Raw genomic sequence first — 25,140 nt, forward strand, 5'->3', positions numbered from 1 at the left:
TGATTCTCTTTGACTTTAAAACCATTACTCCTTATCCTATCGGTAAACGCTCCCAGGACCGCGCATCCTCCCAGGATTCGCGCAGCTCCGGAGTCCCTCTGAGCGCTGCAGCGCCGCCCCGGGGACCGGGCCGTGCCGTGTCGCGCCGGGCGGTGCCGCGGCTCCCATTGAGGCCGGTGCCGGGCCGGCCCCCGCCGCGGCGGGGCCAATAGGGACGGCGGACGCGGTCGAGCCTCTCCCCGGCCTCCCCCGCCGCCGCCGGGCGCCCGTCATGTGAGGGGGATATAGTACTACAGGAGCGGGGCCGCGCTCCGCAGCCGCGCACCCGCCTCCCGGGGGAGCTGCGCCTCCTCCCGCCGCTCCGCGCCCTCCGCACGGTCCGCGCCTGCCGCGCGGGACTGGCTCTGTTTTTGTTCTATTGGCGTTTGTTTTCTGGTTTGTTTTTTATTTAATTCTTCCTTTTTGTTGTGTGTGTGATCCCCCCCCCCCCCGATAATTTCTTTTTTTATAATTTCTACTTTTTTTTTTGTGGCTTGGTTTTGTTTGAGTTTGTTTTTTGGTTTTTTCGCCCCCGTTTTCGTTGTTGTTTTTGCATTCCTCTGGTCGTTCCCGGCCTTTCCTCCGCGGCTCGTAGAGGAGTTCAGGTAAGGGCGAGCGGGGGTCCCGCCGGCGGTGCCCCCGCACCCGCGGCCGCAGCACTGCACGGGGGCCGGGGCTGTTTGTGCCGCTGCTGCCCGTTCAGGGGGCAAGTGGGAGATTAAATTCCACCCTCGGCGGTGCAGCAGGGGGTGTCGGGCTGCGGCCAGGGCTGGGGGCTGTTTTCGGCTTGGACCGGTGCCGTGCCATGGAGTGACAGCCAGAGGGGGGGTTTACTCTCGGTCATAGCGACCAGGGGACCACACCAGGGTCGGGGGAGAAAGAGGGAGCTCGGGTCCCGAAAGCTTCCTGAAAAGGGATGGAGGGAAAACCAATGAAATAAATAAAGATTAACCGCCCACCACCCAACAAAATAAAATAGCACAATCAAAAAACCAAACAAGCAGATGCTTTGCAGCTGTGGAAACCTGGCTGTGTTTGTGCTGCAGTGGAAATTTGTGTGTCCCCCGACCCTGCTTTCTCTGCCCAAGCAGCCGGTGCCAAGCATTATTTCGGGGCACCCTTCATTGCTGGGGTACAGGGGGCCGTGGGGTGCACCCCGGTGGTGACATTGCCAGTGCCTGCTGCAGGTGAAATGTGTCCTCTTGCGTAGGCCAAAGTTTGGGGCTGGAGCAGGATAGTTTCCAGAAAAGAAAGCTTTGGGAACATTTCTGCAGCTTCCCCAAAGCAGTAAGTTTGGAAAAAAACAAACAGGGAGACTCTAAACACCCCCCTGTGTCCAGGGAGCAGCACAGCCACTTTGCAGAAGAGATGAGAGCAAATGGTTTTACTCCTTGTGGTTTCTTTTTATTGTGTTTTTGGTTTGGTTTTTTAATTAGTTTCTTCCCTCCCCCAACCATTTCTAGTTTAATTTCTTAGAAACGCTGGGCCTGTTGCACTGCCTGGTGTATGGCTCGCTCCGTGGAGCAGGAGTCAATCTGAACAGATTTAAAACCTTCTAGGGAAAAAGAGAAAACCCTAAAGAGATTAGTCCTAAACTAGAAAAAGCTGTGGCAGTATACATAGGAAATGACTGTCAGCATCTCATATATGCTGTGTGATCAGTTGTGTTGGGCTGACTGTCCAGAAATGACAGGCTGGGAAGTAAGTCCCCTGTTTCAGCAAGTTCCCAGGACTTAACATTTTAATGTTGCTCTGTGTCAAAATACGCCTCCTCTGGTTTGTTTTTCTGTCGTTATTTTTTTTTAGCCGGCAATTAAATGGACAGATTTTAAACAGAACAACATGTTTCTGGCAGAAGGGACATCATAACAACCCAGGGAACTCTTAAAAGTTGGAGACAGTCGTGCTGCCGAACAGCTGCTGTATTTCACTCCAGAAGTGGCTGTTTTCAGTGGTTTAGACACTGCGGTCTCAATATAGGTGCTTACATTTCTAAAATGTTTTCAGGGCTTCTAGAGATGACAGAGCTTTATGGAAACAGCATCATTAGTTTTCATGGCTTTCACAGCCCCAGCTTTTTTTGGTTTTGTTTTCTAATCTTCTGGTTTTGGCTGTGTCTTCAGGCAAAGTAGGGATGAAAGCCTTTTAGTTGTTAGCCTGGCCTTTACAAGAAAAATATAGCCAGGGCCTGATCCTGCATTCCAGGCATTCCCCAAAATCTTCTTGGCTGTTCCACAAGCTTTGAGAGTGCACGAAAGCAGAACTGGCCCTTAATGTGCCTGGACCGATTTGCCTGACAGTCGCCTCTTAAAAAGACTCTGATTACACCGAGTAACAATGTTCCTTGTCAAAGGAGATGGGAAACAAGCTTGCTGGCTGTTTTCTGCTGAGGTAACTGGCTCACAGCAGTTGCTAGGGGTTTGTTGGTTTTAATTTTCCCCTCGTTTAAGCCCTTATTCAAGTTACAGTTTAGTTCTGTTCCCAGTGAAATATATGGATATTTTGATGTGTTGCTTCGTAGTTCTTGCGGACATTTTATTTTTTTTTAAAAGAACTTCACCAGCTGTGTTTGGTGCACGCAGAGCACGCTAGCTTTTCTTAGAAAAACACATTGCAGTCCAGTTTTCCCTCACAGCTCCATTCTTCTGAAGTTTAAGCTGGAACAATGCAGACATAGAGGGAAGGATCAGAAACCATCTGAGAGCAAGTCCTTCTTTCTGCTCAAAGTTTCACAGGGCAGTCACCAGTTTTAGGTGCAAGATAGAAACAATCTGCTTGGGTGAATTCTTTCTGTATGCCAATACAAACTTGTCAGAAAGAGATTATGTTTTCTGTTTCAAAACTGGAATAGCTCAACTCTGGGACTTCTGCTGGGAGAACTTTCCATCAACGCAGAGAGTTTAAAAAATGTGTTAAAATAGTTCAGCTCTTCTGACTCTTCACTTTTACTATAAGCAATGATTATAGGCTAAGGTCACAAAACAAAGCCACTAACCTCTGTTTGAACTTCCTCGTGTTAGGCACATGTGGGTATTTCATTATCTGTTCAGAGGCATAGCTGACTGACAGGACATGCATACCAGGAAAATGCGCAATCTTGCTTTTAAGTCTTTCTTTCAACCCATCCCTGCTTTCTCCATGTGCATTTTAATGGGGAAGCTATATCTTTAAGAAATATGGGTTTGGTTTTTTCTGCTCTGTTTCCTGTGAAATATTAATGGCTGCTGCCAATGGGACAGAGCTCTTTAGGGGTGTTGTATAAAGTATCTCACCCTGAGTTTTCTGCAGCACTGAGCACACAGACACCTTTTGACTTTTCTCCAGAGAAGGAAAGACAGGGCAAGTATTAGAAATGAGGCAGCAAGGATGCTCTGCAACAGCAGTAATAACCATCCCCTTCCCTTCACAAAACTGGGAGCTATTGACTATTCATGGCAAAGCGTCCAAAGTGCAGCAGCAGAGCCTGTGGAAAATGACAGCGTGTAACAAGATTGACTGGCATTTCCTTCGCACTGGGTCACATGCCTCTTAATTCACACACACGCAAAACCTCATAGGCTGATCAAATGACTTCTATCTCTGCAGTCCACATACCTTCCACAGAAAGAGTTGTTTTATTATGCACATGTACAGCTCTGTTTTCAATCAGTCACCTTGAGCGAATGACGGAGGGCCAGTGTTCGCTCTATCCGGAGGTCTCTGCATTTGCTCTCTAGGAGGCATAGTCTATCAGTAAGCAAATCTTTTTTCCCCTCAGGGAGGCGGGGAGGGGGGGGGGGGGAGAGAAAAAATTACGCAGGCGTCCCTCCTGCCTTCCCCTCCCCAGAAACCTTTCTAGGAAGTTTGCTTGTCTTAAGTGGAAAGCGCAGGACAATCGCTGCTGTCAGCAAGCGCTGCGGTGGGCTGAGCTGGGAAGGGCGAAATCGCTGTTGCAGCTCCGGGGGTTGTAGCGGGATTACGGCTCACGTGAGCTGCGGCTTGCGGGATGCTGCCCCCTCGCTGCCTCCACACGGGGGAAGGGAAAACTGATAGCGCAGCTGCCCACCGTGGCTCGCGGAATGTTGAGATGCCGGGGGTCTGTATCGCCCTCCCAGTTTAGCGACTGGCACGAGGTTCAGCTCACCTCAGCCTCCGTACCGAGAGAGAGGAGCATGGAGCAGTGAGGTGAAACCAGCCACCAGCTGGCTTGCAGAACATGGTAATTATCTCAGTGCAGTGCCAGCCTTATTAAGCACAGTGCAGGTGATGATGACGTTGGCACACTGATTCATTACATCTGGAGGGGAAAATCCGCCTAGTAAATGCTGAAGCACAGTAAATATTTTTGGCTTCTGCCAGATTGATCCTTGCATTATGCTGAACAGCCCATATTTGTAGAATCGAGGAAGTTAAAAATAAGGTTGGTGGAAAGCTACAAGATAAGAAAAGGATTTGCATCTTATGGCCACCAGCAATAAACTTTTTTATTTCGTTTTTTTTTGGGTGGTAAAAATTTCAACACTTTTTTTTTCTCCCCATTCCCTTCTTTGACTCTAAATTTCACTGTTAGGTGAAAGCTCATAATTTATTTTCCCTTGCCAGTAATATTCTGGAAGGGAATGTAAATCTAGAGCACACAGAGTTGGGAAATGATTTCTGAAAGAATTCTTTTGCAAATATGTGGTGCAATCCTGCAAAACGCTTCGGCCCTGACAGTCCTTGGGGGTGGTACAGACATATCAAAGCATGTAGAAGCATGTGTACTCAGTGAGGCTGGATGCTCTGGAACTGCCTGTGGGCTAGAGGGCTTTCCAAGCTTTAGTTCATGGAGATAAATGATTAAACCAGCTTCTGACTGTTGCTGTTTTGTTTTCCTACACTCAGGCTCTCACCTGAACTTTGACTGCCTGGTATATGCTGTTGGGATATCCTTAAGAGATCGCTCAGGAATGGTGGATCACTTGCTGCCTACTGATGAATCCTTTTCATCTACAAGATCTTCTCTTGGATACTTTGGGGACATGACAACAGGGGTGAGGTCCTACCAAATGCTGCCCTCTCCCCTGTCAGAAGATGACAGCGACTCGTCCAGCTTTTGTTCTTGTTCCAGCCCTGACTCCCAGGTCCTCAGCTCCAGCTATGGAAGCACATCCAGTGCAGAAAGTCAGGACAGTATCTTAGACTACTTATTGTCCCAGGCATCTTTGGGGAACACCACTGCATCATGGTGGGACAAAAGGAGACTTCAGCCAATAGTGAAAGAGGAGTATTTTAGGTTGCCTGAATTTGGTGTGGATATGGAAGACTCAGGACCATTTCAGCCCACACTTGAGGAAATTGAGGAATTTTTGGAGGAGAACATGGACTTGGAGCTCAAAGAAAGACCTAAAAGTGAGACCAAGGACTTGAGAGCTTGCAGTCAAGTTTCTGTTGCTTCACTACAGCAAAAAGACCATATGTTACCCAGCGCTAGTTTAAAAGAGAGTAAAAATGAACAATTGAGCAGCTCAACAGAAGGTGGCCAAACTTCAAATGGAGGAATGGCTCTGGAGAATGGGATACCGGTTATGCTCCAAATTCAGCCTGTACAGATCAAACAGGAGTCCAGCACAAGTCCCAGTTCCCAAGGACCAGTACAGGAGAACATTAAAATTGCACAGCTCCTAGTCAACATCCAAGGACAGACATTTGCCCTTGTGCCTCAGATAGTTCAGTCGTCCAATTTGAACTTGTCCTCTAAATTTGTCCGCATTGCTCCTGTCCCCATCGCTGCCAAGCCAATTGGGCCAGGAGGCATGATGCAGGGTCAGACGGGAATCATCATGGGTCAGAAGTTTCAAAAGAACCCTGCAGCTGAACTCATTAAAATGCACAAATGTTCTTTTCCTGGTTGTACCAAGATGTACACGAAAAGCAGCCATTTGAAAGCCCACCTGAGGAGACACACAGGAGAAAAGCCCTTTGCGTGCACGTGGCCGGGTTGTGGATGGAGGTTAGTACTGGGGTGCAGCTCTGTCCAATCCCCCCTCTCCTTTTTTGCTTACTCGACTTAACCTGCTGAGCAAGTAGGTTTGTACTCTGATTATAAACTCTTTCTGTTCCTAGAACCTGTTTGGTTGGTTTGAGAATGAAGACCATTTTTTTCCTGTTAGGTGATCCAGGGGCTTTGATAAATTAAATAGCAGAGCATCACCTGCTGGAAGCAGCTGTTTAAGAGTCTTCAAAAAGTAAAAGTAGTGCATTGTAATTTCTATTTTATTCTAGAGAGTCAGATTAAGCTTGTTACCACAGGTTATACCTTGTGTTTTCATTGGCCTGGTTGCAGCACACCAGCCACAGCAGATGGGTGCCTGGTACCAGCTGAGGCTGTGGGTAAACTGGGTGGTTTAGGGCAGAATTGCTGTGTGTGGCTCCATGTGGGAGTAAAGATGGTCACTGAAGGGCTGTGATAAGCAAGTGTACTCTGTGCACTTTCATAGAAAATGCACTCCATCCCACTCCTTCTGGAAATGCTGGCAGTGACACTCTGGCATACTCTGGGGTTTATTCTCTGTCTTGATTCAGAAAAATGTGTGGGTGCCACTCAAAGTTGCAAAAAGCTGTCAGATGTAACAACATAACCAGAAGGCTGAGGTGGAGTTAAGCATTGCTTGAATGAAAGATGGCAAGTTTGATAGAGCAAAATGATTTGCAGAGGGGATCTCTTTATTTAATTTCATTTTATTTTTAATACTAGTTGAGAATTAAATCTTTGTTAAAAATACCAACTTTTATTTTAAGGAAATTTTGATGAAAGCCTTCCCTCCTCTTTCCAATTAGCTGTGTTACTTCCCCACTGGCAAGTGTGAATATACAGCACTGAATATACAGCACCACAAATAATGATGGGAGAAAACAATCTTTACTACCTTGTATTAAATTAAACTGAATTTCTTTCAGAGAATGTGCTGCAGAGCTTTAGTGAACAATATCTAATGAGGAAGTGAGTTGTGATGATGGGCAACAGGCGAGGTAAAAAGTAACAGGAGAGTGTTGTGTAAAAATGCAAGCATGTGAGACATGCAACAGTTAGAAATGGCTGGGTTAGTTTGAGGGAAAAGGTCAGAGTGGAGCTGAACCTTCTGATCTCCAATTGGACCAGTTAGAAGTTTGCCTCTTGGAAGGGCTGAGGAGATCAGTTTAGCGTGGCTCTACAAGCTGGTGGTCATTTTCTTTCATTTTGTCCTGGTGGCACTTCTCATGAGCCAGCTTAGTGTCTTGTGCTCAGCATGCCCTGTCAGTCAAAGCTGTGTTGTTCAGCTGGTTGGTCCCAGAACCTGTAGGCTGGTTGCTCCCAACCTGCAATGAAGGCACTTGCTCCTTTTGATTTGGGTGCCAGAGTCTGTGTACACAGGCAGCAGATGTGCCTGTGGGTGTCATGTTGGCTTTTCTTGTGCTGGTATGTGAGCAAAACTCTGCTTTTTTTGTGACAAATGCATGTGGCACGTGAGGGTTTGTGTGACCCATGCTGAGATGTGTACCAATGCTTCCAGTGACTTTGTGGCTCAAGATTGGAGCCTGAATTGTTGCCTGTGGATGATCTTCTCCAGCTCTGTGTTTTTACAGAGCTGATGTTCCCCAGGCTGCAGAACCAAGGGGAACGTTTAGGGAAAATATTAAATGGTAAAGGATGATTGAATGTACAATGGGTGCCTCCCTTCTCGCAGCATTAACAGCAAATAGTGTGGATCAAAAGTAGGATACTCATGGGCCAAGAGACGTGCAGGTCCTGCAACCAGAAGCACCCTGAACTTCCAGCCACCACAACTTTTTAAAGATGAGCCTGCCAGGAATAAGAAAGAAATTACCTTTGTTATGAGGAACGTGTGTCTTGTACACAAACAGCTGCTGGAAGGGCTTTTCAGCCTCTCTGTTGCTGTTTGTCTTGTTGAATTTCACAGCCCAGGCTGTGATCCCAATCCCCCAAACCCCCAAACTTTGGAAGGGCTCTGCTTCAAGAGGAGAGGTTTATAGTGAACAGGAGAGACTGTGTTTGAGGAGCTGCCTCCTATGCTCACCTAGTACCAGTCTGAGATTGCTGCACATCCTCTGTGCGCTGCTCTCACATAAAAGGCCAGACCCAATTGAGCATTGAATTACTCAGTCCCCTTTCATCAATAAACCATGTTTACCTTTTTCAGAAGTTCAGCAAGAGCTGTGATCTCACATGACTTAAGTCAAATGCATCTGGACTCTCTGTTTGCTCACAGTTTTATGTAATCTCAAATGAATTTAAGCACTAAAACACTACTGGGCTCTGCTTTCCCCCTCCTTTCCTTCATTCTTGTGCTTGTGTATTTATTTTTTCACTAAAAACTCTTAAGATCTGACCTCACTGAAGATAGTAATTTCAAAATCAAAACAAAGTGTTGCCTAGCACAAAGTGCCTGAGCTCTGGGAGGTTAAAGGTTCCCCAGCTCTCTGGGAAGCCCTGCTATGATGGGTTGCATGCTTTAAATACACTAGGGTAGGAGTGTGCACACAGCAAACCCTTTTGCTAACCCCTAGGACAGCTGGAGGACCCTAGCACCTCCTTTGAGGAGGCTAAACCCTGGTTGCTTATGTCCTACCTTGGCATGGGGCAAGGGCTGTTTTCGGCAGGCTGCAGAGAGGCGTTTGCCTGTAAGAGGGCAGTGACCCATGGCGTTCAATACCCTGCTGTCCCGGTCGATGCACTGATCCGTGTCATGCCAGCTTACACCTTTGGCACACCAGCCTCTGGTGTTCCTCAGACAGCCCCAGCCAAAGAGCTTAGTTGCAGTGTGGGCCAGGCCCAGCAGCTATGCTGTGGCACAGAACTCCTGCTTTCCTTCCCTGTGTGTACAAAGCTGCAGTTGTTGCAAGGCTGGGGGATTAAGCAATTGTCTTTAAATGCCCCACTGCACCTTCTGGCTGGAGGCTCCACAGGTGCCTGCTTTGGCAGGGAGAGTTTAAAGGCTTGTAACACATGTGGCCAGGAGTGTGCATGGGACTGGGTGAGCGTGGGAAGTACCACACATGGGCAGGCATCTGGCTTTGGCTTTTCTTGCTGGTGCTGTTCAAGGGGTTTGCAGGTGTGCAGGAGGTGTGCTGGTTTATTGTAGCAAAGCTTTCAGGATGGGCAGGATGAATTTAGAATCTCTCCTCCACTACAGAGGAGAGGCACAGCCTGAGTTGGCCTCAACAGCTGGTGGCCATGGTAGGGACCACAGAGTACCAGGCTGAAGCTGTTGACTTTTCTTACCCTGTGACCCACATAGCAATGTCCTTGTATGGCCAGGAGACACAGGACATGTCCTACACATTAGAGAGCTCTAGGATTTGTCTTCAAGGGAGATATAGTTAGAGGTCCTTTGGGGTCCCAGCAGACAGAAGGATGAAGGAGACTCTTCTAGTTGCTGTGGGATTGTCCAGGTCCCTCCACCTTTCTTTTGAAGGAGGAATCTGTCTGTAAAAGGCAGTGACAGAATAGTGAGGTGTTCCTTGGGGCTTCCTTTTTTTTGGCTGCATTTGGCATTCCACAGGGGTTATTTGCATGGTTTTGGAGTGGATCTCGGTGCCAGAAGGTGCTGCAAATGTTTCACTGCAGAGCCAGACTACCATATCCTCGTGGCTTCCTTGTCCTAACCTTTGTGTTGTTTTTTTGTAAACACACAGACAGCTCGAGGTTTATTTCTGTGGGCTCTGTAAGTTGATCTTTCCGTCACTGCTGGGGAACAGTATTGCAACATTCCTGCCTCTTCAGCTAAGGACATCGTTATGAGGCAGAGTGTATTTTTATCAGATGAACTCATCCAAGCTCATTCCTGACATGTGCCTCTCTCTCCCGCACCATCCATGCAATTCTCCTCGAAATGCTCTTGTGAAGCTCTTGTGCAGGATTAGCCGTGTGCTACTGCACTTTTCTTGCAGATGGTGACCTTAAATGGCCAAGGACATGGGACAAGACAACCTGGTCACATCTGGTTTTACTCCTTTGGAGTCTGTATATAAAAGGATGGCTCTTTGCAAAGGTGCTTTTCCCACTCTGCTCTGTCTTTTCCCTGGATGTGTTTGCCATGACTGGAAACAAGTCTGTTCCTTGTCCAGCAGAGTCCTGCTGAGGCAGTCTGCACAGGCAGCATCCTGCCCTCTCCAGACCCACTCACCTGTAGCTCTACATGAACAGCCCTGCAGGAATGCGGCACTGGGAGTAGTTCACTGCTAAGGACTCGGGAGAAATCCCTGACCCTGTTGTTCCCAGGTTCAGACTCTGGTTTTGGGAAGCTATGGCTGAAAGAAGCAGACGTGCTAGGGAAAGTAAACATGCAGCTACAAGGGGTGAAGAGAAACCTCTGTCATAGCCTTTATGAAGAAAATTCATCCCAGTCAAGGAGCAGGTTGACAGCTTTGTCAGGGCATCTGCCTGTTGTCCTTAATGGAGAATTTGGCTCTCACCACGGGGATACTGAAGAAAGGAAAGGAAGAAATGCAAGGGAATGGATGAAAGACTCCCCCTTAGAAATGCCTCTGGGAAAAGTGTGTCCACACCATGTCTTACCATGGCGAATATCTGTATCTGCTTTGTACTGGCTGAGTGTTGTCCTAGGAGCATGACCAGACTGAAGAGCTGCAGGAACTGAGGAAACCATTGCCAGCGTTCCCAATGCCTATGCTCTGTTCCTCAACTGGTGGCAGGAGATCAGAGCTAATTAAAAGCTTTATGTGGAAACTTATCTTTCTTGCATGAAGGACTTATTCATAGGAGCCCAGCGGTCCTATTTTCCCCCTTTCATAAAAGTAGTGTATTCGCTCCATTGGTGATGTGATATTTTGCGCCAGAAGGGCACATTTTGCTACATGTTCTTTCCCCTACTTTTTCAGCTACTGCCCATGACTTCACTTATTTATTGTAAATAAACAGCTGATACCATTTCTTGCTCTTGCAAGCTCTCTGTGCAGTTCTTTGTTACTCTTCTGGCAATAAAACACTTAATTGCCCTTTGTCAGGCAGAAAATTTTTTGTACCCTTCTGGACAGGGCTGTTTTAGTGTGACATTGTTAATTAACCCTGTGTCTCCCAGTCATGTCCAAACTGGAAATGTAGACAGCCCTGCTGTTAAGATGAAAGGATTAACTTATTTGAGTTCAGTAAAGCCTGTGGGATTCACAGTGGCTATGTGGGGATTTTCTATGGAGAAGAAAGGTGGGAAATATCTAAAATTGAAGAGACTGTGGAAGGCAGTTTTGGTAATTAAAGACTCAATCTTGATTTCAATTCACCGATGTCATAAGTATGCCATTGGCCATTGGAGCCCACCTAAATTTCAGCTGTTATGATGTTAAGGATCTCTGGTACTCCAATGGTACTTTATTTAGCAGGAGCACATATAGAAGCCATTTTTTAAGCTGGCTCTGAGTCATCATGTTGCTTTGGGTAGCTATGACTGGTGTTCCTAGTCTGGAATCTCTCTCAAACTAGGTGCAGTTAGTGGGTATCCATTGTGCTTGTGTCAGTGGGAGATGGAAGCAGATCTCCCCGATCTCCCCTAAAGGACAGTGGTGGTTGTCTCTGCTCAAGAGGACTCTGTGGTTGGATTAGCAGGAGAAAGATTGTGGAAGAAGCTTTGAGGGGGACTGGTAGAATAATCAAGAGCAGCACTGTTTTTGTGGAGCTGTACTCATATTATTTGGTCCAGGGCAAGGTTGGTACAAATGTTGCCTCCATATCTTGCTCTGAGCCCAAGCTGACATGTCATGAGGTTGATAGTTGTGTGTTTCCATTGCTGCTGCTGACTGAGGGTTGGAACCAAACTGGCTCTATTTTGTGTCACTTTCAGTTTGTGGAGGCTCCCACTAACCTGAAGGGACTTTTCTTTACCTTCTGTGAGAGACTTAGCAATATAAAACCCATTTATCTGAAAAGGTTTCTCTTCTCTTGCAGGTTCTCCAGGTCAGATGAGCTGTCCCGGCACAGGCGCTCCCACTCAGGAGTGAAACCCTATCAGTGTCCTGTCTGTGAGAAGAAGTTTGCTAGAAGTGACCACTTGTCCAAACATGTCAAGGTGCATCGATTCCCACGAAGCAACCGCTCTGTCCGCTCCGTGAACTGATTGGTCCCACTTTCCCCTTCCCATCCAGCCATCTTACAACAGCCAATGACAGCACTTTGCTCACTGTATTTCTAGTGATAATTTATTTGTCTCCACAGAACAGTCAATGCTGTTACTTGATACCACCATGTTTGAGTGCCCCATGTCCTTCAAAACTGATTTGAGAATGAAGAGAATGAAGTTCCTTTTGGTTCAGGGGAGTGGGGTGCTGCTTCTTTTCTTTCTTTTTTTTTTTTTTAAAAAGGATATTATTTTCCTTTCCTTCCATCTGTTCCCTCCTTTGCTGCTTCTTCTTTTGGAAATCACAGTGTTTTATTTTTAGCTGTTTTCTGCTGCACAGGAAAATGTAAAAGTTGCTTGCTGCTAGTTAATTATAGCCCTGGCATTCTTGAGGGCTTTGCTCATGTACAGGCCATTCATTGTGAGTTTTTATTAAGCTGCTCTTTTTGTCCAGTTTGGAAACAGCAAATTCCTTTTGAAATGAAAACAACTCCTTTGTTTTTGGGTTGCCTGAGCCAAGGATTTGTAGGGGCGAGCCATAGGAGGAGGAATAGTGGGAGTTGGGGACAGGGGGAGAGAAGGCTTGCAGAGCACTGGAATGTGCCTTCATGCACATCTCTGTTCAGTTCTGATTTCCCCAGCTCACATTTACCTTTTCCTTGGCTAGGGCTATATATAAATATTTATGTATATACATTCATACATACATATATATATTTAAGCAAAGGCACATCCCAAGCAAACCTGGAAGCTCAGGCTGGATGAAATGGCTTGGAGTGGAGCCTTTCAGTATTGTGTGCTTGCTTCTGTCCCGTGCTGCCATAGAGTGAAAGGATGCCCAGGTGTTGAAGGACGTGCTGCTTTCCTTTGAGTGTGCAGCAATCCACTGTTTTTCCTTTGAGTTTGCAGCATCCACTGTCTTTAGCAGAAGAGCTGTTGTCTGCATGTAAAGCAGCAGGAAGGCATTTTTGAGAGTGTCTGAGCTCTGTTCCTATCACTGCTCCTGTCCCTCTTGTGTGATCTTGGGGGAGAAACCAAAGCCCAAGCCCCAGAGGTGCCTGGTGGTCCTGAGGAGCACTGGGCATCCCCACAACCATCATGAGTCAAGGCCTTGCTGGCTGGAGATAAGTCTCCATTTGCCTGCTGGCTGGCAGGGTCTGTAAGACGTGCCTGTGTCCCAGGAGGGTGGGGGGCATCATGGCCTGGTGGGACAGCACTGTGAGATCGGGGTCTAGGAATGATCTTGAGTGCTAATCTTCTCTTTCCCAACAGCCATGTCAGAGCTCCATGCAGCTGGGGTGGGCAAATGGGTGAGAACAGTAGCCAAAAGAAACAAATTTGTGTGATAGCTGGCTAAGAAGGGAATTTACTCAAATGATCAGATGGTAGCAGGCAAGTGATTTTGTTTGTGTTTCTTCTTGTTTTGTTTTTCCTTTTGAACTCTGGCGATTGTAAGAAGCTTTAGAAGAAAATAGAATTCAGTAATTAGAAATGATTTTTAATGGATGTTGCATTTCCTTTCCATTTGCAGACAGCATCTGTTTGTCTTTTTTGTTGGCAAAATGGGAAGTAGGAAAGTGCGATCCCAGCGCTAGGCAGAGCAGGAGCCCGCGCTGTGTGAGAACAGCAGGTCTAGCTAAAGTGAATGCATTCCTTTTGTCCTCCAGAAATTAATATAAATGAACTATCATCTATTGACTGGTTTATATCACATCCTATGAATGTATGTAAATAAAACTGTACATAGATGCATATCTATATAAAATATCTTTTAATAACGTATCAAATTTGTGTAAATTGGAAACAAAAATACCTATAAAGCCAGTGTACATAAGTTACAATTCTGTATATTTTCTTTTGTTCTTCATAAAAATATATTTACTTTGACAATAAAATGAAAATGAAAATTTTAAATCCCTCCTTGAAATTATTATTCATTAATTTCCTTTGTAGCCAGCTCTGTAATCAAGATAATAGCACTTCAGATTTTGATTCACCTGGATGTAATTTTTCAGGTGCTTTGTAACAGGGAGATGATGGAAGAGATCTAAAGTTATCTTCAGTTTTTCTCGTCTCAGAAAGTTCTTGGGAGGCGCGAGATGTTTCAGCTCTCTCTTCTCCGGAGCCCTCACGCCTCGCCTGGCAGCCACACAGGAGCCAAATGCCTTCCGTGGCTCCTGACCACTGTGGAACAGGTCTGCAGATGCAGTAAACTGTGGTTAATTGGTTAGAGCAAGCAGGTTTTGATGGAACTCAAGCTTTAGAGGTTAGTGTGAAGGAGGAAGGGCTTCAAAGTCTGCTTCAGACTGTGACCATTATTCACTGTGTGAACCAAGACAATGGACTCGATTGCCATGTGTCACAGTTCTCTTTCTTGTAAAATGGAAATAATAATACATCACAGTGATATGTGGGACTTAATTAACATCTGTTTGATCCTTGGATGGAAGGACTAAAACCAATAGTCACAGGATTAGATTGCTAAAGAAAGGCTTGGCATGACAGAGGTCTTGGTGCCAAGGCACTTCATTTGGCTTTTCTGTAAAACCCACACCTGAAAGAGTGATGTGAAGGATCTGTGGTATGAAGGCCTGAGGAGAAGATGCCCCGTTCTGCAACAGCCATTGCTTCCCATTTGTAACAACAGGGGCATGATCGTGATGCTCTTGTGATCTGCAAGCTGGGACATCTCTTGCTCTGTGCTTTTGGTTGCTTGGCCACTGGAAGAAGAAACCGGCAACATTACTGGTGTTAAAGTCACTTCTGAGTCTCCCTGGGAGCAATGGTGCAGTGGGTCCAGATCTTCTCCCAGCAAGAATCACTCTGAGACTAACAGGCACTGAACAATTAAAGGGTCTCCCTGAAGAACAGGCACCAAAAAGTGCCAGCTGATGAGCCAGGGCTCTCCAGACCCCTGATTATTTTCCCCCAGAGAATCCCTATGAGTCTGGCAAGAGGACTGAGGGATGAGGCAGACTTAAATTCTGTGCGCTTCAGGTTGTTGTTGTCTTCTGAGGTGTAGCCTGAAGACCAGAGTGCTAAGCATGGCTGTCTTAAGCACTAGTCATGTACACACTTTAATTAGCAAGCCTGCACCAAGAGGATCTGCGATTCCCTTCTGTTCTCACCCTATCCACTTCATGCATTAAACCAGCTGCTTTATTTTAATCAGCATCTCACTCTCCTCCCCATCTCACCTGGAGTTCTGATATTGCTGTAAAGCTGGGCAATCCACCCTGCAAGACACTCGGGGCAGAAGTTCTTTTTCTGCAAGAGGCAATATTTAAAACTGAAGTGGACTAATGCAAAATCCCTGATGTTGGAGCACAGAAGTGCAGAAATCTAAGTTATGGCTTAGCCTGGAATATTTTCCATGAAATGCTTATTCTCTCTTTATTTTTTTTCTCTTTTCTGTTTTAAGTGTGGATTTTGAGTGTGGATTGTGTGGGTTTTTCTAGTTAATACCTGCAAGGAAATGTAAGTTTATGTATAAGTTGCAGTGTTTTGCTGAGGAGAGAAGGGCTGCGTTTGTTGTGAAGAGAATTAGTTCTACATGAAATTAATGACATTTTCAGAGGTTTATCACAAAAAAGTAAAAATTTCCAGAAGAGATTTTAATGTTTGTTTTATGTGGGATTACTGGCCTCCCTGGGATTTTCAGATTCATGAGAAAAATATGGCCTTGCCTTAAGTCTGACTTTATTCACCTGAAGATAAGTATATTTTTAATTGCTTTGATACCACAATTGTAGATGAGTTTATTATGTCTCTTCTTCAGTAACTCTGCATGACAAAAGCACAGCATGGCATAATTATACATATGCCTATGTCTCATTGAGTTCAAACCTATATAATTTGGTTTCTGAGGTGTGAATGGACATGTGTGCAGTGTTAGAGCCCTCACAAAATGATTGTGATCTGGTTCCAAACACTTGCAAGAACTCTGTTTTTAAAAGGCTTGTAGTCCCTTCATCAGAGCTAGTGGTGAAGGGCTGGAGGTATGAGAGGTAAGGAGCTGTCAGCTGGGAATGTTGTACTCAAGGTAAGGACTAAATGTAAGGAATATGAGTAAAGGGATGTTTCTGTAAGGTGATGTGATTTCTGTGCCCTGTGGCTAAATATAGAGCAGTGGAGTGACATGTTCAAGACCACAGACCAACAGAGAGGAAAAATGGGAGCAGAACCGAGAAGTCCCAAATCTGCTTTGCCCCAGACAGTGGCACAAACCACATGTCAATAACACTTAGGGTTACAGAAGGCAAAGAGTATTAGGACACGTGAGACTTAAGATAAGCAAAGAAAGGTAAAGATGGGGCATAGATAAAGTCAGGCTGCACTTTTGGAGGTGATGCCAATGAGAGGAAGGAGAGCTCACGTGCTGGTGTGCAGCATGTGGCAGTCAATAAGGTAAAACTCCATAAGAAAAGTCTTGCTCCCCCGATCTATGTTATGTGGGGGATTTTTATACTGGCAGTTTTGGGGGGAGCTCAGGCAGCTCCTCCCTATGGAAAGCAAACCAGCCCGTCAAGCAGGGTGGTGTGATGAAAGGTGGCAAATCTGGCTCCCTGGAGGAGTGCTTGAGTTTAGACCCTGCAATATTTGCAACAATCTTCTACTTCCCGCCCTCCCTGGGGATTGTTTTCACTTAATTCCTTGTGCCAGGAGCCTTACCCTTGTCTAAATGGCCACTATACATTTAATCCAAACAACCAGGTGACTCCAGCACAAAGCCTCTGGCAATAATCCAGTGTTAATGATTACCCTGGGCCCCTTGGGTTATGTAAGCCTGGATGTGCTGTACTCAGGCCCTTGGCTTGGACTTGCCCTCCCCATCTGGGAGAAATACCAACAACCTGCCAACACACAGAGAAAGCCATTTGGAGCCAGCTGGGATTTTCCTTCTCCCCATTTGACAGCACCTATGAAACCCGTTATTCACTTGGTTCAGCGATTGCCATGCTTTGCTTGCTTGTTATGCAGAGACATTGCTCTTAAAGAATGAGTTGTGCTAAGCTCCCACTAGCTTCATCACAAGCCAAAGACAGTGACTGCCATGGCTTATCGGGGGAAAAATTCCCAGCTAAGCCAAGGCCTGCAAATCCTGACAGGTCATTTGCTTCTCTTGCTCATTCCTTCTGGGACATTTGTGTTTTGTTCTTGCCTTTTTTTTTTTCTTTGCAGGGGGGAGGTGGGGAATGAAGAGAGGTGTTTTCAGGTGTGTGATGTGTGAAAAATAGGTATTGTGAAGAATCTTTTAGCCTTAATATCTCATGTGTGTTTGCATACAACTAGAAGCATGGGACTTAATGACTCTTCTGGTCAAATGATTCATATAATTAAGTTTGTAGCTCCTCAGTGCTCAGTGTTTCATAGGTCTAAGCTTTAACTTGCTTTGCCAGCTCAGTGCAGGTCTTCCTCCACCTGGCACTGGAGCACATCCTTCATCTCTTCCCCTGTTCCCTACCCAAATATCACTTTTGTGACCATTTTATGGTTAGGCTGACTCAAAGCCCTTCTAAGTACTTGATCTCCTAAAGAGGTAAGATTGGAGAAATCTCTCAGCTCTTAGAGAAGTCTGTTGCTGATGAGCTCAGCCATCCTGTCCTACAGAGTGTGTGTGGTTTGGCCAAAATGTCACTGAGCCTCAGATCACCATTCAAACATCCTGCAGTTTAGAGGAACATCTGACAAGGGCTTGGCCATCATGACAAGAGGCCAGTGCAGCATGCCAAGGTGTTAGGTAAAATAGACGTGAACTACATGAATGACAAGTTATTGTTGGGAAAGTCAGCTCTCCTCTTGCTCATGCTGGTGCACATCTAGTAACCCTTCCCTTGCTCATGTTGGATTCATAAGCATCCTGAAAAGGAGAAAATTGAGGTGAATGTTGCCTATAGTTTTCTGTAAGAGAGCAGAGGAAGGAAAACAAAAATCGGAGAAAGTTATGGCATAGCAGGCACTATTCTATCTTTTCCAGTAAAAAGGAAGTGATAGGCTTTTTTTTTTGCATGAAAAGAGCTCTGCTTGTTGTGCAGGAGGAAGGCCTGAGCCAGCAATCAGCATCAGAGCAGTTGGTGTGTGCTGCTCTGGGGCAACAGCAACTTTGCATCAGGAGGTTTAGTGAATAACAGTCAGTGGGTTGTGCCTTTGACAGCTGGCAGTGACGAAAAGGATTTGGGAGGTCTTGTTGTCGGTCCCTCAGGTCCCTTCCTTGAATGACACTGACTTTTCTCCTGATTTTTTAGCTGGTTCATGGGTTGGACTTAGGGGATGCTTTCGCTTCTCAAAGCAGAAATTTTATTTATCCATATGAACCAGGTACCAGGAACCTCAACAGACAGTCTGACGTATTTAGTGGAAAAATCTATCCAAGACTTGTTTTGCATGTGACTGAGGATGGAGTCCACTAGCCCACAAAAAGAGAGGTGCAAAAAAATCACTGTCATGTATCTAAAAAAGTTTCTGGCATCTGCCTTTCTAACTGAGTCCAGTGGGCACCAGAATAAGCCCTGCTACCTAATCCAACGTTATGGTTGCAAATACAGGAATTGGGCTATTGGGCTGAAAAGCGTCCAAGCATTTAGCAAACTCACCTTCCATAAGTGAAGGAGTGATGTGAACGTTCAAGTTTGGCTCTTGAGTGCTGACTTTTTCTGAGAAGTCTATAAACAGCAGCCAGGTAGTCTCCCACTTTTTGTTTCTCTGGTGTGTGTTGTTTTTCCATGGACAACATGTTCTGGACCTTAGAGAGCTGGCTGGAGCTAGATTCATTCAGATCGTGTGTCCCCAGTGGCAGATAACGCCTCAGGGAGGGCAAAGGGCTTGGAAATTTTGGCATTTTGGAACAGTGATCCTGCAGTCAGCATGGCTGGAAAAATACTCGGGTTGTGCTGACTGTGGCAGTGCTGGAGCAAGTGTTCTCATGGACCCCTGCCTGTGCTGGACCTCAGCTCCCCTCAAGTGCCAGTACTCGGGTCTGATTAGGATACTGTGGCTCCATGGAACTGAGGAGCTCATGTGGGTGTCCAGGGACAGGGCTGATATGGAAAGCCCCTTGATCCAATGAGACCTCTCTGCCTTGTCTGATGTGGAAATGCCCTCTGATATGGGCTGTCCACTTCTAGAAGTGGCAGATGCCCCTGGGAAAAGGTCCACTTTGGCTGAAAGGGCGAGCCATCTGTCTTCTCTCAGAAAATCAAGTTAGTTACAGCTGACAAGTTTGCTGGTAAACTCTCCCACTTGCTCCCTAGGAATTAATGGCATAACTGAAGGGTGTTCATTTACCTGCCACCTTGGACCTTTAATCTCCTCACAGGATATTGGTATTCCAACAACTGATAAATAAACATGCATTAGTAAGACATTCTTCTTCAAGAGAGCGTGGATTTTCTTTGGCACCAAAACTCTCAACGGCCCTTCTCAAGCACTGCCTGGCTGCCTGAGCAACCACCCCTCACTCAGTACCACTGACACTGCCTGGCAGATAATTTAGGCTTGTGTGTAAGATCAGTGATACCTATGAGAGTTTAATGTGAATCAATCTCTGTCACACCTAAAGGAGTAAATAGCAAATTAGATATGGTCCTGATGACTTCATGCAAGTTACCTGATACCCTGTGACTGGTCCCTGATGGATAGGATCCAGGGAGAGCTGGAGCCACCTTCCTAGTTTGACTGATGCATTTTCATGCTAAACTCACTGAAAAAAATTAGCTGTTCTAAATGAATGATAGCATTTGGCAGCTTTCTAACACCTACCAGATGAGGAGCGGAACATACTTCCCAGTGTGGAGTTAAGCCTTTCCAGTCTGCTGAAGGGTACTTATCACCATCATTGTGCAAAGTCAGAAAAAGGATTTAAATTATTTGACCTATAATTCTCGGGATGCTGTGGCAGAGCTGTAGACCAAGCCTCAATGTACCAGTTCCTCCTCAGACTCAGGCATTTAGTCACTGCTTAATCATTTGCTGTGATTTTGAGACATGCACGCCGATGCACATGGGGGAGAAGTGGAGATGCTTTTTAGACTCTGGATAGGCTTAAGACCTACATGAGGTCAAGTGCAGGGAATGACAAGCATGTTCATTTTGCTGATGTAGCAGGAGTGATGTTGGTGCAGGTGTTCTGTGGCCCTTGCAGCTGCTGCAGAACCAGGGGGGCAGAGGGGAACAACTTGGCTACATCTGCTTGTGACTTTTTGAGTCCTTGCAATGGCCCTTGGTGACCTCTGCAAGTTCAGCTCAAAGTTTTCTCTTGCCTTTATCACCCCATAAAACTCTTCTGTGGTGCTGAAGGTATCACCTTTTTTGTGTGACAGAAAGGAGGTTGATTAGCACCCTCAGAGGTTTCCTTGCACTAAAATCCAACTTGCTCTTTGCAGTACCTTCCTATGTATCCACCTACAATCTCTCCTCCTTAACTTTGATACTTTCTGCTTGCTCTTCTCAAACACACTTGTTTTAAAGAAAATGACCTGCTGCTGAAGCACTAGCTGTTATCTATTAACACAAACATTTTAGATTGCATAAGTGTCCATTTTGAAAGTTAGTACAGAAGAACTAGTCCAATGTAATCTCTGCTGTTTATCCTGATATTTTATTCTACTTCTGGAACTAGATAATTTGTGTGGGAATTAATAAACTCTACTCTTTATTGTGATAAGTTCTAATTGTTACTTTCAAGGGAGTTTATTGGATCAACAAATAACTAGTCACTAGCTAGAGTGATGTGCTGTCAAGAGAGAGGTTTCTACTTTATAGTGACTAAGTAGCTATGTGTAAACTACAGAGAAACTTTGCAAGAAAGTCTCTGCAGTATATTTGCAGAGCTACTAGCCTGAGTCAGCTGGCAGCCTAACATGGTGCACAGGACTAGTAAAGCACATTTGGAGCTGTTGAGAAAAAAAATTCCTTTTCATTGGAAAAAAATTGAAAGGATTCACTAGAAGATGTGAGAGAGCAAGCAAGCGAGACAGAGCAGAATTGCTGCTTTGTTGGTCCTTCACTGTGGCTGCCAGTGTTGGGTGAAATGATGCTCCTTCTTCCTCATTTCCTTTGCACTGAGGCTCCCCTTGTGATCTGAGGATTTAATGATTTTGCCAAGTACTCTATGGATGAGCTCATGTTAAAGATAAAGTTTCTAGTGCAAACCATGGCAGCCAGCTGGGGGGTTTATTTAAGTGAACCACTGTTCAGGGACTTGTGATCACACAGCTACACAGAGAGAATGAGGAGTGGAATCTTCTTCAGGTTTGAAGACTCCTCATAAGGCCACATCTAAGACTACATTAATAGAGAACACTTAGGACAATGGGGTGTGAATGCACTGGAAGGTTCTCCATAACCCTGTTATCTATGCTGTTGGCACTTCCTCTCTCCTTCTAGTTCAAGGTAATCCACCAGTCAAAACTTTTCAGTCAGATAGATTTCAGACTTTCTCAGTTTTAATAAAATATCTTTTAAATCAAATATGAATTTCAATAATTACCTGGTTTTGTTCAAACCTCAGAAATTCTCTCTGCAGTTAATTTTTAATTCCCTTTTCAGCAACGCCAGAAATGTTATTTTTACGACCAAAGCCTGAACAACTCACTGGAACAGACTTCTTTCATGGTCATAGACATTTTCATGGGACTGTTTTCTGTATTCCTTAGGAAAATATCCACCTCAGAGTCCCATGGCTGCCACGTCTAAATACAACCATACGATAACAATCTTTTGCTGTTCCCCTTGCCTGGTATCAGCATACACACTCCCTGAAGACCATTTCAAAGCCATTGTCATATTTCAGTGCAACACTGAAGAGAAGTCTTTAGGGCCTTCAAGTGGATAACAGAGTTGTATTTCTGATTAGTGTTGCAATGTGATAGTGACCATCATGAGCAAAAAGAGAAAAACTCTGGCAGAGAGAAGATGTTTAGATCTTCAAGGTCATATTCTCAGTCATTCCTAAACTCAGTCATTCACCATGCTTTGTGGTCTCTGGTCAGCTGTATTGTTGAGGCAATGCAGAGGGATTAGCTCCCCTAATTTTTTGGATGGGCACAAGAACAGAGGTGGAACCCCTTGGCAAACCTGGAAATATGATTTACAGCTTTTGATGTCCTGCCTCATGTTCAGTCTATGAGCCTGTGACTGCCAGACTAATAAGCAGCAACACAAGGATTTGAAGCCTCTCTTGTTAAGGTTCTCAGTGCAGAGACTGAAAAAAAGGGCTCTCACCCAGATAAAGTCTCAGGTCTGTCAGTGAAGGCTAAGTCTCACTGAATTTGTCAGAGCCATGTCTTCATGCTCAGTTGGTACTCAGACAGCCTTCCCTCTCAGGGCCTGTGGCTTTGCTTGGTGGGTTGATCTGGGAGGGAATTGGGGAGTCTCACCTTGGTCTAGATTTAATGAGAGGTCTCAGCTGAGGGTGTTTCCAGGCTCCCAGTCCTCCCTGTCATTCAGGTGGGTGTGTGGGATGGTGACGGGGTGCTTATGGCTCACCAGGGAAGTGTTTTGGGTGCAGACACCTTTAGAGAGTGATCAAAGAGAGAGACTACAGCAAGGAGTAGCTGGCCTGTGCAGTGAGATGTTTTGAGGAATGAGCCTTCAGCAGGTACTGTGTTGGGGAGGTTGTGATTGACATGGGTGAACCTTTTGGGTTTCTGTTTTTTTTTGTTTTTTTTTTTTTTTTTTTTAGGAAATGTGGTCTATTCAAGGGTGAAAGAGGTTTGAGGCTAGACCCTGTTTGCTGTTCTAGCCCAGGTAGTGATGAATTGTGCTTGGCTGGCAAGAAGTCATGGTGCTCTCTAACTGAGGTGTTTGAGCTTAGTGTTCTGTTTTCCTTTGGGTCTGCTCAGAGGAATGTAGGATAGGCATGCTGGTTCAGTTCAGGTGTCCGAGCCTGGGTTGTGCCACAAATCGTGACTCAGGGGATCATGCTCTTTTCTGTACCTGTTCTTCTTTTTCTTCTTCTGGCACAGAAGAGAGGGCTTCCTCCTGCTCCAGTGTCATAGTGTAAAAATAAATCTATTTTCATTCTTTATTTTCCTCTTCTCTGGATAAAAGAGGCTGTGCTCTTAACCATAAAGGCAAGCACACAGGCTGTATTTTGTGAGGCAAGGAGGAGCAAACACAGTTTTGCCTCTGAGCTAGTGAGTTTCCTAGTACAGGGCACAGTCCAGATTTTTCCACGTGTGGGCTTGAGCCCAGACATCACCCTGACAACATGTGGGAACATAAATACAAACAAAAATAATTTCCAGATGAGGGACGTATGCAATGTTTTCTTTTACTGGCATTTATGCTTGCTTATTTGGCTGAAGTTGACAATCAACTCTGCTTATTGCAACAGGGTAGCGGGAGGATGCTGGAACAATGAAAGTGCCTGTTCAGCTGTGACTGCATCCCAAGAGGGATACAAAACCCATGGCAGACACCTTGGGGAGGCCCCGTGGAAATTTCAGATGGAGGCAGGGCCCAGGAACAAGCAAGAATGGTCCTGCCAGAGCGAACCTGTTTGGGGGTTTGGCTGACCCATAACCATTTAGAAGCTCTTGCTTCGTGGCACATCTCATCAGCCACCTCTTATCTGCCTGTGCTGCATTAGGCTCCCTCCTTGTGGTTTGTCCTCATAGGTCTGGGTAGGACTCCATCCTTAGGAAATGAAAGCAGTCCCTCAGGAAGGGAGGTTTTGCAATTTATCTTCTTTCACTTGCAAGTGACACTAGTGGCTTTTTAAGGTCATTTTTGGCTGAGGTAATCCCTAAGCAGCTGGATCTTGGTGGGATGAGGGTTGGTTTGGATTGAATGCCCAGCATCTCTCAGATTTGTCGTGAGGTAAGAAGGGGAGATACCAGATACCAGAGGTGGTAGTCCCTTTTTTTTATATTGACATCAACTTCTCATTCCCTTCTGCATTGTGTGCTTTACTCACAGGTTACATAGTCTGCTTCTGATCATCCCTGGCATTGGGGGTATGAAAGCAATAACTCAAGCTCCTTTTTTCATATACATGTGTATATATATGCCCATAGACAGTACGAAAAGATGCTGCTCTAAGCAATGCTATCAGGTTGCTTAGGTGTGATTCTGTATTGTACCTCTTAGAGGAGGTCCTGGTCTACCTGGGCACTGGATTTCTTGCCACCTTACCCCCAGGGCACCATCAGAAAAGGCAAAATTTATATCAGCTTAAAATTGGTTAGAGAAAAAAAAAAGGGTTCATTGATGCTGGGTGCTCTTATAGCTACACATAATTTTATATTTTTTTTCCTTTCTCTCTGGAAAAATCAGTCCCTGAAAGTAGCTTCAGTATATTACAATAGCCAGCCCTTGATGTTTCTGCTTTGAGTTTGTATGTCTAACAGGTCTAAAAATAAGTAAATAAATCACTCAAATGAGGCAGTAAGTAAATAGATTTGCCCCCCTGATTATTAATAAACACATGCATATGAACCTCTATTTCTATATTAGAACATGGCTCTGCATCTCCTGTGGGTATAAAAAGAAAAACACCTGGCAAAGAGCAAGGGCAGTAAGGCAAGTACAAAGTTTCCACAGTAAATATATTTGCGTTTGCTGAGCAAGTGTTGCCTTAGGAAGGCAGGCAAGGCGAGCAGCTACTGCTGGCTTGCAAAACCTCAGATTACCGAGCACAGAGAGACTACTCTGACAGCTGCAGGTGTGCAGGTTAGATCATACAGCAGAGTATTTGAGAGAAGGGATATGCAGGAATCCCTCCCAGCCTCCCTCCATGCTGACCATCCATATGTAAAGTACAAATGCACTTCCTCCTTGGAGCTTGAAGCTTGCAGAATGCAGCAAGTAGATAGCACAACAGCAGAGCTGAGCTTAGGTGGTTGGTTGATTTGTTGAGGGTTTTTTATTATTATTTTCTTTTTTTTCCTGGTTTTTACTGCTTAGAGGGCTGTTCCTTGGGATAGGTCAGGTCATACTGTAATCCTTACCCTTGCAGAAATATCTCTCCTGACTTGTAGAGCACTGCTTTCACAGCATCAGTGAAGAGGTA

The 25,140-nt window shown here is 45.4% G+C and overlaps 1 protein-coding gene across 3 annotated transcripts; it reads left to right on the forward strand.

The window, feature by feature from the left end:
• Positions 1 to 286: 286 nt before the first annotated feature.
• KLF15 (KLF transcription factor 15) lies at positions 287 to 14,042 on the forward strand. Of its 3 annotated transcripts, none has more exons than XM_071550467.1 (3): positions 287 to 435; positions 4,903 to 6,010; positions 11,960 to 14,042. In XM_071550467.1, the coding sequence occupies exons 2-3, from the start codon at positions 4,968 to 4,970 to the stop codon at positions 12,126 to 12,128; spliced, it is 1,212 nt and encodes a 403-aa protein (XP_071406568.1). In that variant the 5' UTR covers positions 287 to 435; positions 4,903 to 4,967; the 3' UTR covers positions 12,129 to 14,042. The 3 variants fall into 3 exon arrangements, with proteins under 3 accessions (XP_071406568.1, XP_071406566.1, XP_071406567.1); XM_071550465.1 differs by lacking the exon at positions 287 to 435 and adding an exon at positions 443 to 644; XM_071550466.1 differs by lacking the exon at positions 287 to 435 and adding an exon at positions 3,554 to 3,771.
• The last annotated feature ends 11,098 nt before the right edge of the window (positions 14,043 to 25,140 follow it).

This window comes from Pithys albifrons, chromosome 3 (genome assembly GCF_047495875.1).
Source record: "Pithys albifrons albifrons isolate INPA30051 chromosome 3, PitAlb_v1, whole genome shotgun sequence".
Taxonomy (NCBI): domain Eukaryota; kingdom Metazoa; phylum Chordata; class Aves; order Passeriformes; family Thamnophilidae; genus Pithys; species Pithys albifrons.

Bases quoted from the DNA above. Each gene is read 5' to 3' on its own strand.
- KLF15 (XM_071550467.1), top strand. From the start codon at position 4,968: ATGGTGGATCACTTGCTGCCTACTGATGAATCCTTTTCATCTACAAGA. The intron at 6,011-11,959 runs GTTAGTACTGGG...CTTCTCTTGCAG, and splicing joins TGGCCGGGTTGTGGATGGAG to GTTCTCCAGGTCAGATGAGC.